Source organism: Sardina pilchardus, chromosome 11 (genome assembly GCF_963854185.1).
Source record: "Sardina pilchardus chromosome 11, fSarPil1.1, whole genome shotgun sequence".
NCBI lineage: Eukaryota > Metazoa > Chordata > Actinopteri > Clupeiformes > Clupeidae > Sardina > Sardina pilchardus.
The window spans coordinates 32,985,936-33,000,046 of NC_085004.1; the positions used below are offsets into that span (position 1 = coordinate 32,985,936).

At 42.2% G+C, this 14,111-nt stretch overlaps 2 protein-coding genes across 3 annotated transcripts; one reads left to right on the plus strand and one right to left on the minus strand.

Moving 5' to 3' along the window:
- Window positions 1-3,014: 3,014 nt before the first annotated feature.
- LOC134095145 (profilin-3-like) lies at window positions 3,015-3,980 on the plus strand. 2 transcript variants are annotated; one of them, XM_062548527.1, is made up of 2 exons: window positions 3,015-3,053; window positions 3,560-3,980. In XM_062548527.1, exon 2 carries the CDS (start codon window positions 3,564-3,566, stop codon window positions 3,978-3,980), a length of 417 nt encoding a protein of 138 aa, XP_062404511.1. In that variant the 5' UTR covers window positions 3,015-3,053; window positions 3,560-3,563. The 2 variants fall into 2 exon arrangements, with proteins under 2 accessions (XP_062404511.1, XP_062404510.1); XM_062548526.1 differs by lacking the exon at window positions 3,015-3,053 and adding an exon at window positions 3,060-3,130.
- Window positions 3,981-4,415: 435 nt separating this feature from the next.
- LOC134095733 (ADP-ribosylation factor-like protein 3) lies at window positions 4,416-9,968 on the minus strand. Its single transcript, XM_062549406.1, has 5 exons — window positions 8,449-9,968; window positions 6,816-6,932; window positions 6,524-6,574; window positions 6,041-6,226; window positions 4,416-4,941 (listed from the first exon to the last, which is right to left on the minus strand). The coding sequence occupies exons 1-5, from the start codon at window positions 8,728-8,730 to the stop codon at window positions 4,894-4,896; spliced, it is 684 nt and encodes a 227-aa protein (XP_062405390.1). The 5' UTR covers window positions 8,731-9,968; the 3' UTR covers window positions 4,416-4,893.
- Between the last annotated feature and the right edge of the window lie 4,143 nt (window positions 9,969-14,111).

Sequence of the window (14,111 nt, forward strand, 5' to 3'; positions counted from 1 at the left end):
TTGCACCCACACTGTTGTTTTGTTGGTTGTTATCACCCATATGAAGCACTTAGTGGTGTTGTTTTGGAGTGTTTACAGACCTGTTTTTTCTATGAAGCTGCTTGTGTGTGCTGTGTTCTCACTGGTTGGACAACATGTAGTGATGAAGTATGTGTGTGTGTGTGTGTGTGTGTGTGTGTGTGTGTGTGTGTGTGTGTGTGTGTGTGTGTGTGTGTGTGTGTGTGTGTGTGTGTCTGTGTGTCTGTGTGTCTGTGTGTCTGTGTGTCTGTGTGTGTGTCTGTGCGTGTATCTGTCCATAGTCGTGCGTGTGTGTGTGTGTGTGTGTGTGTGTGTGTGTGTGTGTGTGTGTGTGTGTGTGCGCCTGCATGCATATGGGTGTATGATTATGTGGTCAGCGTGCCGTGATAATAAATGAAAGTGACGGAACAGCTGGAGCAGATCATTTGATTGTTTTTCAGAAACACACGGGTGGGCAATTACACCACAGCAGACAACAACATGAGCACTGCACACTGGCTGACAGCATGACTGCCTTCACTTGCCCCTCGCTGTTGTTACATGTTTTTGCTCACCACACCAGAATTAGAGACCTATAGTCAAACATCTGTGAAGGAAAAATCTATATCTAGCTACTGACAAGACATCCAACGACTTCGTGACTATTTTTGATAATACACAGTTGTTTACATTGGTCATATATTAGTTATAAAGACACAATACTGACAACATGCTGCAGCAACCCCACAAGGGCAGTGGAATGGTTAACAAAGCTCACTATTCTACTTACAATATTAATGTATACTACATTGCCTGTAGTTCATACTGCACATTGGTCATTGCAAGTTACTGCATAATTCTCATAACCTTTGACCCTTACTGACTGAGAGATATGGAGATCCTCATTTGAAAGAAAACTCAGGTTAACATGGTTAGCTGTTTAAATAGAGCCTGCATACCTGTACATGCAATCACTTAAATGGCCAAACCAGTTCTAAAGACAGCTCTGCGTTTTCACAGTTTGGAATTATGGCTTTGACAGTCTGTCCACATCTCCACATCATGTACTTTTGTTAACGTCTGAAGAGTCCCCTCAAAAGGTTCCGTATGAAGAGTCCCTCAGTGAGTTCTTGTTGAGTTTGATTTGTGAGTGTTCCAAAGTGTTGCAGCACAGTTGCTAGTTGAGTATGTCAGCGGCTGGGGTCCACAGGAGCAGGCCTCTCCCACGCGTGCTCATATGGCGTTGCCCAGCGAGGGGCAGGAGGAAGTGCGCCTGAAGGTGGCGTCCTCGCGCTCCAGAGGGAAGGCCGGTCCCTGGCGGCCATCTTTGGGAGAAGCCCTGAGCGTGCAGTGGAAGCAGAAGGCGTAGAAGAAGGCCACCAGAAGCAGGAAGCAGACGGTGCAGAAGATGATGACGATGAGGATGGTGTGTACGTGCAGGTAGACATCGCCCGAGGAGAAGTCAGCGGAGGCGCTGGGAGCCGGACGGGGCACAGTCACAGGAGGGGGCACAGTCACAGGTGCCCCGCTGGAGTGGAGAATTGGGGCAACCGTCATGGGTGTGCTCTTCTCTCTTACCTGTTACTTCTTCAGACTCTTCAGAGGTTATTAATGTTTACCTGAAGTAGGACAAAAACACAGACATCATAGTGTACTCTGTTTCTCAGACCAAATTGATACTCAATGATCAATTACTCATGGTAGTATTACTCACACTACCATATACTGTCCTCCTAATCATTTATCATGACTTTTCATCTCTGTTCTATTAATTATGAAATAATCTGTCTCATATTAATAATACTAAGTTTGTCAAAGTGACAATTCAGCCTCTATCTGTAACAGGTGTGTATACATAATGTCTTATTTCTTTGAAGGGGCAGCCAACCCCAGGAATGCTGACAGAAGATGAAACCCAGCACCTGAGTTAAAAGCATGTGAAAACGACTTTGTTCTCTCATAAACTGAAGCTCTGACAGCTTAAGTTTCATCAGGACCATCTATAAACAACAACAACAACAACAACAACAACAACATATGAAGCAAGAAATAAACCCACCTGACCTTCAGCTGATCTTCTCACGCTCGTCTCACAATCGCGTCCGTCCCTGAGCCTTTTGAAAAGAGTCCTCAGCGTCTTCTTTGTGACAGACAGAATGGCGTGGAATAACGGACTAGGTATGAGAGGAGAGGAGGGGAGGGGAGGGGAAGGGGAGAAGAGGGGAGGGGTGTGAAGGATGGAGTGTTGTCTTAAATGGGCAGGTTTCCATGACAACTTTCTCTAGAAGCATGGAGCAGGAGCCGCCTCACTTGGGTGGTTGGTGGGGATAGGAGGAGGAGAAGAAAGGAGCGCAACATAGGCGTACACTATCCACACAGTGGACCACTAGAATTATCATAAAGGATTTTCAGGCTAGAGTGGGTCTTAGATTGTGATCGATTTCCATGCAAACAAGTGACTGCAGTATGGTATAGGCTACATTTTGTCTTTATGACATTATGTTTGTTTGGTAAATGTTCTGGAGGTGCTGGGATCAATATGAAACATTTTTTCACAATTTTATTGCAAGCGATCCACTGTGAATAAACTCATCTTTATCCTTAAAAAGGAAAGCAGTGACACGTTCTGTTTGGTCATGGTCTAGAAGCAGAGAATAAACACAACCAGCACTACTTTAAACATGATTTGACATGCAGGGCTCTTTATTCTTTGCTTTGGATTATTTTCTATTTTTTCTTCCTCCCTTGTCTCTATTCTTCCACACAAAACATCAAATTCATCAAAATGATATTTCCTTTTCTTCATTTCTAAAGATCCTATTGGCAGGGAATAGAATACTGGTGGGTAGCCTATGTGCGATTAGTAATCTATAAGGACACTGTGAGGTAGCTTTAGGGACTCTCCTGCCATCTGCTGGATCTGAGTGGGGAGACAAAGCAGACTATAATAGATCTCCTTTGGAATACTGGAGATATGCAAACAACCTCTTGTGTTTGTTGCCTTGGTAATAGGGAATGTTTACAGTTGTTGTTTAGATCTGAACAAAGATAAGAAGGTGAGAGCTGCTTCATCATAGATCATGTGGAATCTGCCTGATACAAGAACAAAAGATCTATCTGTCTCAGCTAATCTGTATGTTGTCTGGTTTCCGTGTCAATCTTGAAAATGTACCTAATTCTCTTTATTCTAGCGATAGTTTGGGGATTAAAAGAAACATATATAGTTTAAAACGTTTTAATTCTCTTAACAGAGTCATGGTGTGCATTATGTTTATGGTTACTGGTATTATGATTTGCTACCTTTATTATTCTGTTGAAATGATCTATAGTTTATAGTTTATTATGATTGTTAGTATTTTGTGCTTGGGATTTATATTTACAACTATTTATTGTAAATTGTAATGAAGTTTAGTATTATTATTGAACATATAGACAACTAGACAAAAGTGTCAGTCCAGAACCATAAACCTAACCTATGTGCCATAATCTTATCTGCCGTAAATCAGGCTATTCAGTTTTAATATAACTAATAAAATAATTGTGTTCTTTGTTTTGTATTCAGTGGGATGTCAAACTGGGCAGATTATATCAAAGCAGTGCTGAAGGACAAGCTGACAGAGGATGCAGCTTTGGTTGGTTTTTACAACAAAGCAGTGTTGGCCTCCAAGCCAGGAGGCTTCATGGCAGCCATCTCCCCCCCAGAGCTGGAGGCCCTGATGGGCAGAGATCGAAGGAATCTGCTGGAGACGGGAGCTACCGTCGGTGGACGGAGGGTCCTGGTCATCCGAGATGGCATGATGGGCAGCGAGACGGAACTTCGTTTTGCGGACCTTCGAACGAAAGGCGCTGATGGGATGGCCATCACAGTGGTGAAGACGCACAAGATTATGGTGTTCCTGATGGGGAAGCGGGGGGTGCCTGCTGGATTCATACACAAGAAGGCCTGTGCTATTGCATCCTATCTAAAGGACAACGGGGTATGACAAGCTTGAGACAAATGGAGTTAAAGTTTGAGAAGCAAAACTCTTTGAAACCCACTAATATCACTTGTGTGTTCATTGACTGATGTATTGTTACTTAAACTAGTCAAGTCAAGTCAAGTCACATTTTATTTATAAAGCGCATTTTTGTATGCACAAAGTGCACACCCAAAGCGCTGTAGACAAACAAAAACAAAATGCTGGACGGAGTGGCGTATTCGCCAGCGTACCCGTACACAAACATTTCAGGGAACAAACTACATTATGTCTTTATTGAAACTGTCCAGATTCGTATCACATGCGATCAGGATCATCTCTAGATTCATCTGGATCCTGCAGACTTCTTTCTTTATTAGCTCGTCTGTAATTTGCCTCCTTTTCCCAATGCAGCAAGCAATCTCTAGAGACAGGAAATCAATGACTGCTAGTTTATTATCATGTCAAAAGTTTAATACACCACAGAAGACCAGTCACTTGCTGTACATAATTACAGTAGCCTACTGCATCTACCTCTACATGAAGACAGTAATGACAAAGACATATCAAAGGTCTAGCGGTGATCCTGTCTGCTCTTCGTCCTCCTCTGCCCTGGGTTAACGTTAGACGCTGGCAGGAACCATTCTCAGTCCAGGGAAAGAGGATTGCATCAAACATTTACATTTACATACATATTCCCTTGCCTTCAATCCGTTACAAAGCTCCCATTTGAGATTCACAGCCACCATCTCATCACGCGTGTTTAAACTTGTTTTCAGATGACGCATAAAAAAGGAAACTCACATACACAAATACATGGTGCAAAATGTAAATAGCTCATGTTATATGCAAATCAAGGGAGGATAACCACACGTTAAGGACCGGGCATTAGAGGGTTTGGACTTCTCTTCTCCAGAACTCGTAACACAACTCGGCAGGCTCATTTTTTCCGATTGACAAGGTTATTACAGATCCAATTCATGCCATCCTGCGGAGGAGAAGGAAGGGAGCATGCTGACATGAAAGCAAACAATCCCACACCAAACAACCTCTCAGTGTGACCACAAGATGTAGCCCTGTATTTTCTCTCAAATAACCAACTGCCTTCTCAAGCAATCACACATGAGAACCAAATAGTTTGGGATCTGACATATTTCTGCATGTATCAAGTGCAAGTTCACCATTGTCTTTATCATCTCTGTTCATTATGCCTTGTATCACATCAACAAGAAGAGGACATTTAAGGTTTGTCCCCAGCATCCAAATAGCACACACACCTCATGGCACTTTACATTTACTTATTATGTATCAGATACTTTTATCCAAAGCTACTTACATACTGTACTGTATGTCCATTATATTAGAAGCAAATTGTGTGGTAGGAGCAGGCTTCACACAGTTCCTTATTCTTTCTTAGAATGCTGGGCCATGTATGTGTGGTATCAAGGAAGAAAAAAGGCCACACTTTGCATATAAAATGTATTTGTTGAATGTGACGTGAGCACACTGAAGAAAGCACTAAGCCGAAACGCATTTTGTATGCAAAGCGCAGTCTTTTTTCTTCCTCAACTATATGATCAGCACCATTCTCCCCAGAGCAACTCGGAGATACGTTCTTTGCTCAGGGTCACAACGATGGAAGCCAGGAAAAGAACCTACAACTTTGCAGGCTGCATGTTAGCCCAGCTCCTTAGCCGCTATGATACCACTATCCCGTTTTGGTGTGTCCTAAGAGCGGGGCCAGAACAGAGCGGTTAGGTATGTTCTAGGGCAGCTATAACTAAGCAGTCCCAGCTAGCTCAGTGTATTCATTCAGTCCAAGAGGTGAACAAGTGATCTAACAGGTTTAGTTTCTGATCCCTCTTAGGTCCACAAACAGCCTCAGCTGCCCTGAACTAGTTCTGTCATACACCTCCATGGTCCGTAACACTTGCGGAATTGATCGACCTCCGAAAACGTTTTATGCGTCAAAGACACATTCTGCATTTGGCAATTACAGTTATACAGTTATAGAATGTATGTGTAGTTTGTGTATTCACTTCTATACTCCATGTGTGCAATTATTTGTGATTATTTGTGCCGTGTACCTGCACTCCTTCTCCAGACACAGCCGAGCAGGCCTGGATCTGCCAGACCCGGTCCCTGTACGTGTGCAGGTTCAGCCCCTCGGCTATCTCACTGGCAGGGGATGCAGTAGCCAAGTCCTGCTTGTTGGCAAAGATAAGTACTGGAACTCCTTTCAGGTTCTCCTCATCAATCAGCTCGGCTAGCTCCTGTAAATGCAAATAGAGAATGAAGCGTGAGTGCGCGCGCACGCCCACACACACACAGAGAGAGAGAGAAAACATCATTAAAAGACAATCACCCATACAAAAATCAGATAAAAATGAGTTTGACAATTCACCCTCTGTTGACTGTGGCTGTTGCTTTCTAATAGGTCTACAGCCATGCAAATGAAAAACACACAGCCAATACAGTCAAAGCATAAGAGTACTGTCGTAAAAACAAATACTGGCAAAAGCAGCCTGATAATACATTTGCCAAAGGAAACATCTCATTTACAGTCTTACCAGTCCTGTCTCCTCAAATCGCTTTTTGTCAGCGCTATCTATGACGTAGATCTAAAGAACACAAAACAAAACAAATATATATATGTTATGATATCCATGTCATATTCCTCATGCATTAACTGAGACACACAACATTAAGTCAACATGTTTATATATATATATATATAGTGTGTGTGTGTGTGTGTGTGTGTGTGTGTGTGTGTGTGTGTGTGTGTGTGTGTGTGTGTGTGTGTGGGAACAGCAGAGAAACCAATGCAAAGCAGAGAAGTCAAGATTATCACAAGCTTCTCACCAGTAAATCTGTATTCTCCAGGTATTTTTTCCAGAAGGTTCTGATTTTTCTTTGCCCTCCAATGTCCCAGACATTGAGTTTCATTCCGTGAGAGGCCACACTCTTTATGTTGAAACCCTGAAGGGCAAAACATAATTAGGCCACAACACACCACTTTGACTCCAATGTGTGGTTAAAAACAAGTATTGTGACAGGGGAAAAGCCGAATTTATGAACAGAATATTAATGTACTGTAGGACTGTTCTCATATGAAACTCACAGCTGTTTGATGTGATTAAAAACTATGTTTGACTCTTAACAATAACATTAAATTGGTGTATTTTGTTGATGTTAATCTGAGCCAACAAAATGATCAAGGACTAACGATTATGTATGCGTGTAAAACAACACACACACACACACACACACACACACACACACACACACACACAAACACACACAGCTACTGTAGATAGTATCATTAAATGATTTGTTAGGCCTTTTACAGATCACTGGTAGACAACAATGCTCTGGTCTATTTTAAGAATCTGTAATCTGCTTGTCAATGCACTTCCCTGACTTGATAAATATTTAATCTCCGAAAGACCCTTGGATTACAATTCAAACCCCATCTGAGCCAATACTGCTTCTTCCTTTCACAAAGTCAATGGTGCTAAGAAATACATCATATGTGTAAGTGTGTGTTGAAAGAATCTTGCATCAGTGTGATGAGGCAAAGCATGAGACTTTGTGTGAGCTTCTGTTTCCTGTCATGCTGGTCATGGTAACCATGCTTATAGGAATGTGACTGCTGACTAAGCGCAGAGCCAGGGTGCACAGATGTCATGTAGTGTACAGCTTTCACACACATCTACGCAGAGAAATCACAGCTCTCAGTCATGCAATGAGTAAAAGCAACTAATTAATGGAAGTTTCAATAGAACAGAAAGGCAATGAGAATGATATTTTATGCATGTTTAGCATTTGAAAAGGCATGCTACTAGTAAGGAGCTCATTTAGCCTTTTAGCTTTAGCATTTTAACACACACTTGCCTATGCTGTACAGGTACATTGTGCAAGAACAACAGAAACATTGACAGCAAAACAAGAAAACAAAAACAAAAAATGGCAACCTCCCCCTTCTCTTTAGCACAACAACTCATGCATCTGTCCATTCATACATGCTTTACTAGTTTACTCACAAGCTCAATATAAGTGTCACCTCCACACTCCCTTTAGTGTATCCATTACCCCTCAGAACAATTTTGGTCCAAATGTCATTGTGTGCCACTAACATGTAAAGTTTCTGTCTGCTTACAGAAGGATTGATCATAAAAAGAACATGACATGTTTATTGGTAAGCTACTCTACATACTCTAGACTAGAGCATACTCATACTCTAGAGCATGCTTCAGTGATGACCTCAGATGAACCTCAACAGTTTGCTTTCTGGTCTTTTTGGGCACCCACCGTGACGACTTCAAGGCACCTTGAACAACCGCAGCGCTGCCTTGAAATCGACATTTCATTCCCAACCATGGTGATACTCCTCACATGTTCCTTCAGCTTGGCTGAAAGTAGCAAGTAGCTGTGGTTGAAGTAAGCACTAAAGTGCATTGTTTTGTCTCTCCTGTGTGGGTGTAATGGTACTAACCTGCGTGGGTGTTATGGTACTGACGTCCTCAGATGCGAGACTCTTGAGTAAGGTGGTCTTGCCAGCATTGTCCAAACCCAGAAGAACTATCCTCAGCTCCTGCTCTGAGCTGCCCTTCAGTTTCTGGAGAACTGAGAGCAAGCCCTGGAAAGAAGCGAGATTTGTCTGGATAAATAACATGTTAAAAAATCCTATACTTTCTCCTAAATAAACTATTGATTTATTTGCCCATTTGGATCGTTTGGTCATTTGCACAGGAACAATTCCATGATAAAGGGGCATGAAAGATTTTGTTGTAAAACTAGGGAGTGAATTACAGACGTGCCTTTTTGCCTTTTTCCTAATCTACACTGCTGGCAATGGCAATAAACAGCTGGTCATCGTTGCTAACTGATCTACTTTAGCAAGTTATTCAGCCATCGGTGCTGTAAATGCGGGTCTTACTGTACATTATTGTACACTGTCTGATCTGGAGCAAAAAACAAAAGCTACACAATCAACAGCCAGAGCAGTTAGAAAGCATGTCTATGACTTGATCATGTATTTAAAAAAAATCAGTTTGAGGATGTTGACAAACTAGCTATCTACACAGGCTTCCCATGAAAACAAAACAAAATGATAAAAAGCATATTTTAAAATTTTTACTAAAAAGTTCCTTCCCTTGTGTGCCAGGAACTGTAGGTTTGTTTATCTCCAAGTGACTACCAGGACAGTCTTTCTGAAATTGGGGAAATGGCAGCTATTTTAGCTTTCACTGTATACAGTGGTCAAGCTTCAGACTGTTTTTGTCATTCAGTAACTCAGTGGCACAGTCATATACCATAGGTTCTAGTATCTAGGGCATTTCCTTCAAAATGGACTCAGTCTCTGGTTCCGGGTCCTTCATTGGCAACAGTGGATATTGTGTTCACCTTGTTTGTCTGAATGGTTGAGTAACTGAGTGCGCCTGTCCTTTATAAGGCTTAACCGGCCTTCATTTGGAATAGCACTGGCACCTATTCATGCCTCATTCATGTAACGACTGATTACAGTAATTAGATTAATGGCAAGGCACAAGCCATTCTGCCTTCAACTTGGCCCTTTGCTTTTGTACAACGTAAAAGCCACACAAGCAACTAAAGTAATAAAATCACAGCACACAAAGAGAAAAGGATTGACAGGGCGAATTCACTGGGTGCTTTGACACCACTATTTAATTTCCTCCATTCCTAGTTGATACATTTTATAATACGATAAAATATTTGACCAGAACACTGTAAGTCAATAAACACTGTAAACAGTACTCAGTTCCCGATACCAGTGCCAGTAGTAGAACAGAGATATGAACATACAAGTGAAGACCAGATGAACATATAGGCCTGTACTGTTGGATGTTTAAAAAACACAGTACTGTAGAATCAAGCTCAAGGAAGGAACAGAGGGATCTGAAAACATACCTTTGGAGCTTCTCCCATGGTGTCGTCTGGTCCGCCGTGAATTCTAGAACGGGGCAGCTACATTCTCATGTGAACCCCAGAGGTGAGAGGGACTGTATGCTCGCGAGGTTACCAGTGAATGAGGCTAAACGGCACTACAGCACCTGTGACGGACACCTCAAGACCGTTGTGTATGTGTGTTTGGGGGGGGGGGGGATCTGTAGGTGTGTATGGTTGAGCCTAATGAGTACTCCACATTGTGATCAGGTTTGGTTGCTACTTCTCTCGGTCATGGAATGGACATGGTGGCGGGGGAGGGGCATGCCAGGATTAAGGGTCTAGAATTAGCCATAGTCTTCCTCTCTCTGTGTAGCCTATGCTGAGGCTTTACCTGGATTATCCTCACACCAGCTGCTACTGAGCAGAATCACACCAGCCAAGGTGCATTACACTGCACTAGCGCCGGAGCGTCATGGAGCGTGTGTTGTGGTACTCTATGTGTGTTTGTGGATTAGACAAGAATAAGGACTACCTCTGCTTTCCTTAATTGTGCAGGCAATGCAATAAAAACAGTACTATGAACATTATACAATAACAATGAAGTCTCGACATTGTTATGCAGTCCCTTGTCTTCAAGTATGTTATGTCTCTTGTGTGCTTAGCAATTCTAATATGTTAACATTCTTGTCATGGTTGATATTCAATATTTAATAATAAGCAAATTTATCCCACTGCTCAATTCCTGCACTGTTCACTTTTGCACTAGCGCCATTGCACACACTACCATAGCACCTTAACATGGTCAAGACATCAAATGGTTAGTCCATAACAGAACTGTGTAATCAATTCACATGCACATATCTATCACATCTATATATCAGTCCATGCATGTCTTAGTGTACCATATTTTTTCCAGGCATAGTTCATGATTCAAACTTGATCCCATGCCAGCAATGAGCACTTACACATGGCCTGACCGGCTGTTTACACTGCAAAAACAGTATATCTGAGTGTTATTAATCTTATATTAAAGATAAAAAATCAGTTGGTATTGTTTTTTAGTAGGGTGAACATGGGTAAAATGGGACACTTTAAGAAAGTCCAACTTCTCAGCTCTACATAGCGAAAACTCTAGTATTATTTATGTCAATATAAGATATTTTTGGAAAGCTTAGGTTGTCCTTTACATAATTAAATCATTATAATTAAGTAATCATTGACACATACAGAATGACCCCCCCCCCCCCCCCCCCCCCCCAAACCAGCCCAATCTGCCAGTGATTGGATTTTGGCTGGAAACCAGGCGCACCCAAATCATTGGTCTGATTGGTTGAATGACTATCCAGATGTGTAAAGAGTCATTTGAACTATGCCACTGATCGCGCCTCTTGTGCAGTAGAAACACAGACTCCTCAGACTAATGTTCAATCTCAAACGATTGAGTTTAGTCTGGCGATAGCCAGGTTACCAGTCCACATGTTCTTAAAGAGATCACATATATCAATCATTACTGAAATTTAACTATATGACAGTGACACTAAAGGCTATACTATCATATACTATCATTGTCTGTTGTTGTAACTAGATGTACCGCAAAGCGATACAAAATACGACCGCCGCTCAGTCCACATTCGCTCCGCAAAAATAAATCATGCTTGTCATTTTGTTTCCATCTCCTACTCCATCCCCGGCTGCAACTTTTATGCATGTAAATGAGTGTACATGTGTGCGCTTGCTTTTGTGTATGCGTGCTTCTCTGTCTGTGAGTTTTCGCTTGTGAGTGTGTGTGTGTGTGATGGGGGTAATGGGATGTGTGTGTGTGTGTGTGTGTGTTTGTGTGTGTGTTTGTACGTCTGCTTGCCTGCATTTGTGTTTTATGTGCCTCTGAGTATATGTTCACTTGTGAGTGTGCGTGTGTGTGTGTGTGTAGGAGGGGTAATGGTGTGTGTGTGTGTTTTTATGTGTGCATTTGTGTGTGTGTGTGTGGGGGGGGTGCATCCGTGTGGGTGTGTTAGTGCATGCGTGTATGTGTTTATGTGTGTGTGTCTGCAGGTGTGTGTGTGTGTGTGTGTGTGTGCGCATGCCTACCTGTCTACTGTGAGTGTATGTGTGTGTCTTAGTTAATTAATTAAAAACATATATCTTATGGCCCCCCATGAACACAAAATGTACAGTATTCAGAGGGCGTCATAATGATCCTACACTTCCAATTTCACGCCGTTTTGACAATGTCAGCCAGTGATACCTGCGATTACAACACTTCATCTTTGCTTTTTCATTAGGTGGTGCTATGCATGAAACGAGTGGTTATGGGATGGGTTATATATACAGTATGACTAAACCTACATCACTGCTGCTATGCTGCGTGGCAGTCATAATTATTTGTTGGTGCCACAAACGGTCAAGCACATGACCATCCATAACACATTAATCCAGTGCCTAAAGGCCATCGCCCACCAGAAGCGTACGCGGCGCGCCGCGTCACGAAAAAAAATAGAATTCCATTGTTTTCAATGGAGCATCGCCCACTGGAAACGTCTGCCACGCAGCAGCCGCACAGAGATAGAAAACTATTCTAAAATCCTGCGCAGCAAGCCCAGACCGCCGAACACCGCTGAACGCCGCTTCTGGTGGGCGCCGGGCTTAAGAGCCACAATACATTCATTATGTGCATCAGGACCATCCACAACACATTCATCCAGTACATAGGGCTTAAAGTTTTGATTGTGCTGGAGGTAGACACAAATTCAGTGTTGATATTGAGATAACTATTGGTCCAGTTGCTAAAGCTTTCATAGCCATAAACTTAAGAGGTCCAAGAATCTTCACCTTATAAGGCAAACATCAACTCCATCCCAGGTGGAAGTATACACATTGTGCAAGTAAGCATTGCGTGCCTAACTTTATGACCAGCGTAATGTTAATTAAGAAGGTAATACATTTTACATTGGACCCAGGAGGGAGGTATGTCTACTGTGCATACTCTGTGTCTGTTTATGTATGAGAATGGTCTTCTCCTTCATGGTAATCCTGAAAATACTCTGCCCATCAGTTGTTCTACCTTGTACATTGTACAAGAAGCCACAATAAACAGTTACCAAAAAAACAAACACACATTAGAAACAAGAAAATAACATTTACCACACTCCCTATGAGTAACTCAACAACATGACTCATACAGCCTTATAGCAGAAACTACAGCAATTCAAGTACAACTTGATATAAATAAGCATGATATACTGTGCACCTCAAAAGTCATCTTAACAAATTACAGAAACTGAGTTATACTTTCTAAACATTCTAAGTAAGGATAGCTGTTCTGTTTTAAAGTGTGTGAGGCATACTGGGATATACTGTATAAAATTACATATTTACATGAGTGATCAAATAAATAATGAGGAGTAGGCTAATACACCGTCATTCTCAGTGTCAGTCTGTGAGAGTGTTAAGACATGGACAGTGCTTCCTGACGGAGGCTGTCTGAGCCGAAACGAGTCAAAGTGGTCTTTTAACCCTCTGGAGTCTAAGGGCTTGTCCACACGGAAACGCATTTTGGGTTAAACGCAGCTGTTTTGCATCGTTTTAGCCGTTCGTCCAAACGAATACTGCAAACGCATAGCCCTAAAACTAATCGATCTGAAACCGGGTCCCAGAGTGCATAAGTTCGAATACGCAGCCCTCTAGCGTTCGTTTGGACGGGGGAAGACGCATACCTGCGTTTCGATGATGTCATCGCCACACTCCTCGACCCCTATCCACAGCTGTCAACATTTAGCTTTCAAAATAACGGGATAATGTTACTGCATTTCGGTCGTTGTTTTTACCTTACCTAGAGCCTATATGCAGCCTATCCAACTGCTACCGGCAGCCTACTTCCAAAACTCCCAAGCTGCTGTCAGATTTTGTTCCGAGGACACAAGTTAGGCTACCAACACTCAAGAACAGTTTATGATGTGTTAATCAATTCAATTTCCAACCATTTCACAACAGCTAATTCTGGAGTAGCCTAGGCTAACTAGCCTGCTTGCTTTCGAGACTCGGTTGTGAACTGCACCGGTTTCCTTATTATTTGGGTTTACGTTGCCAGGTGTTAGCCTATGACAGAACATTTGAAATAAATTGAAAGTAAGTGATTGTTGTCAGAAAATGAATGGATCAGTGATTTTCGAATGAAGTATGATGGCCATGCAAATTACGAGAGTTTTTCGGGAGAAACAACAAAACGGGAGGGCAGCAGGAGATGACCTT

Bases quoted from the DNA above. Each gene is read 5' to 3' on its own strand.
- LOC134095145 (XM_062548526.1), top strand. From the start codon at position 3,078: ATGTGGAATCTGCCTGATACAAGAACAAAAGATCTATCTGTCTCAGCT. The intron at 3,131-3,559 runs GTATGTTGTCTG...TTTTGTATTCAG, and splicing joins CTATCTGTCTCAGCTAATCT to TGGGATGTCAAACTGGGCAG.
- LOC134095733 (XM_062549406.1), bottom strand. From the start codon at position 8,730: ATGCCCCTTTATCATGGAATTGTTCCTGTGCAAATGACCAAACGATCC. The intron at 6,575-6,815 runs GTGAGAAGCTTG...TGTGTTCTTTAG, and splicing joins TGGAGAATACAGATTTACTG to ATCTACGTCATAGATAGCGC. The intron at 6,227-6,523 runs GTAAGACTGTAA...TTGCATTTACAG, and splicing joins GATTTGAGGAGACAGGACTG to GAGCTAGCCGAGCTGATTGA.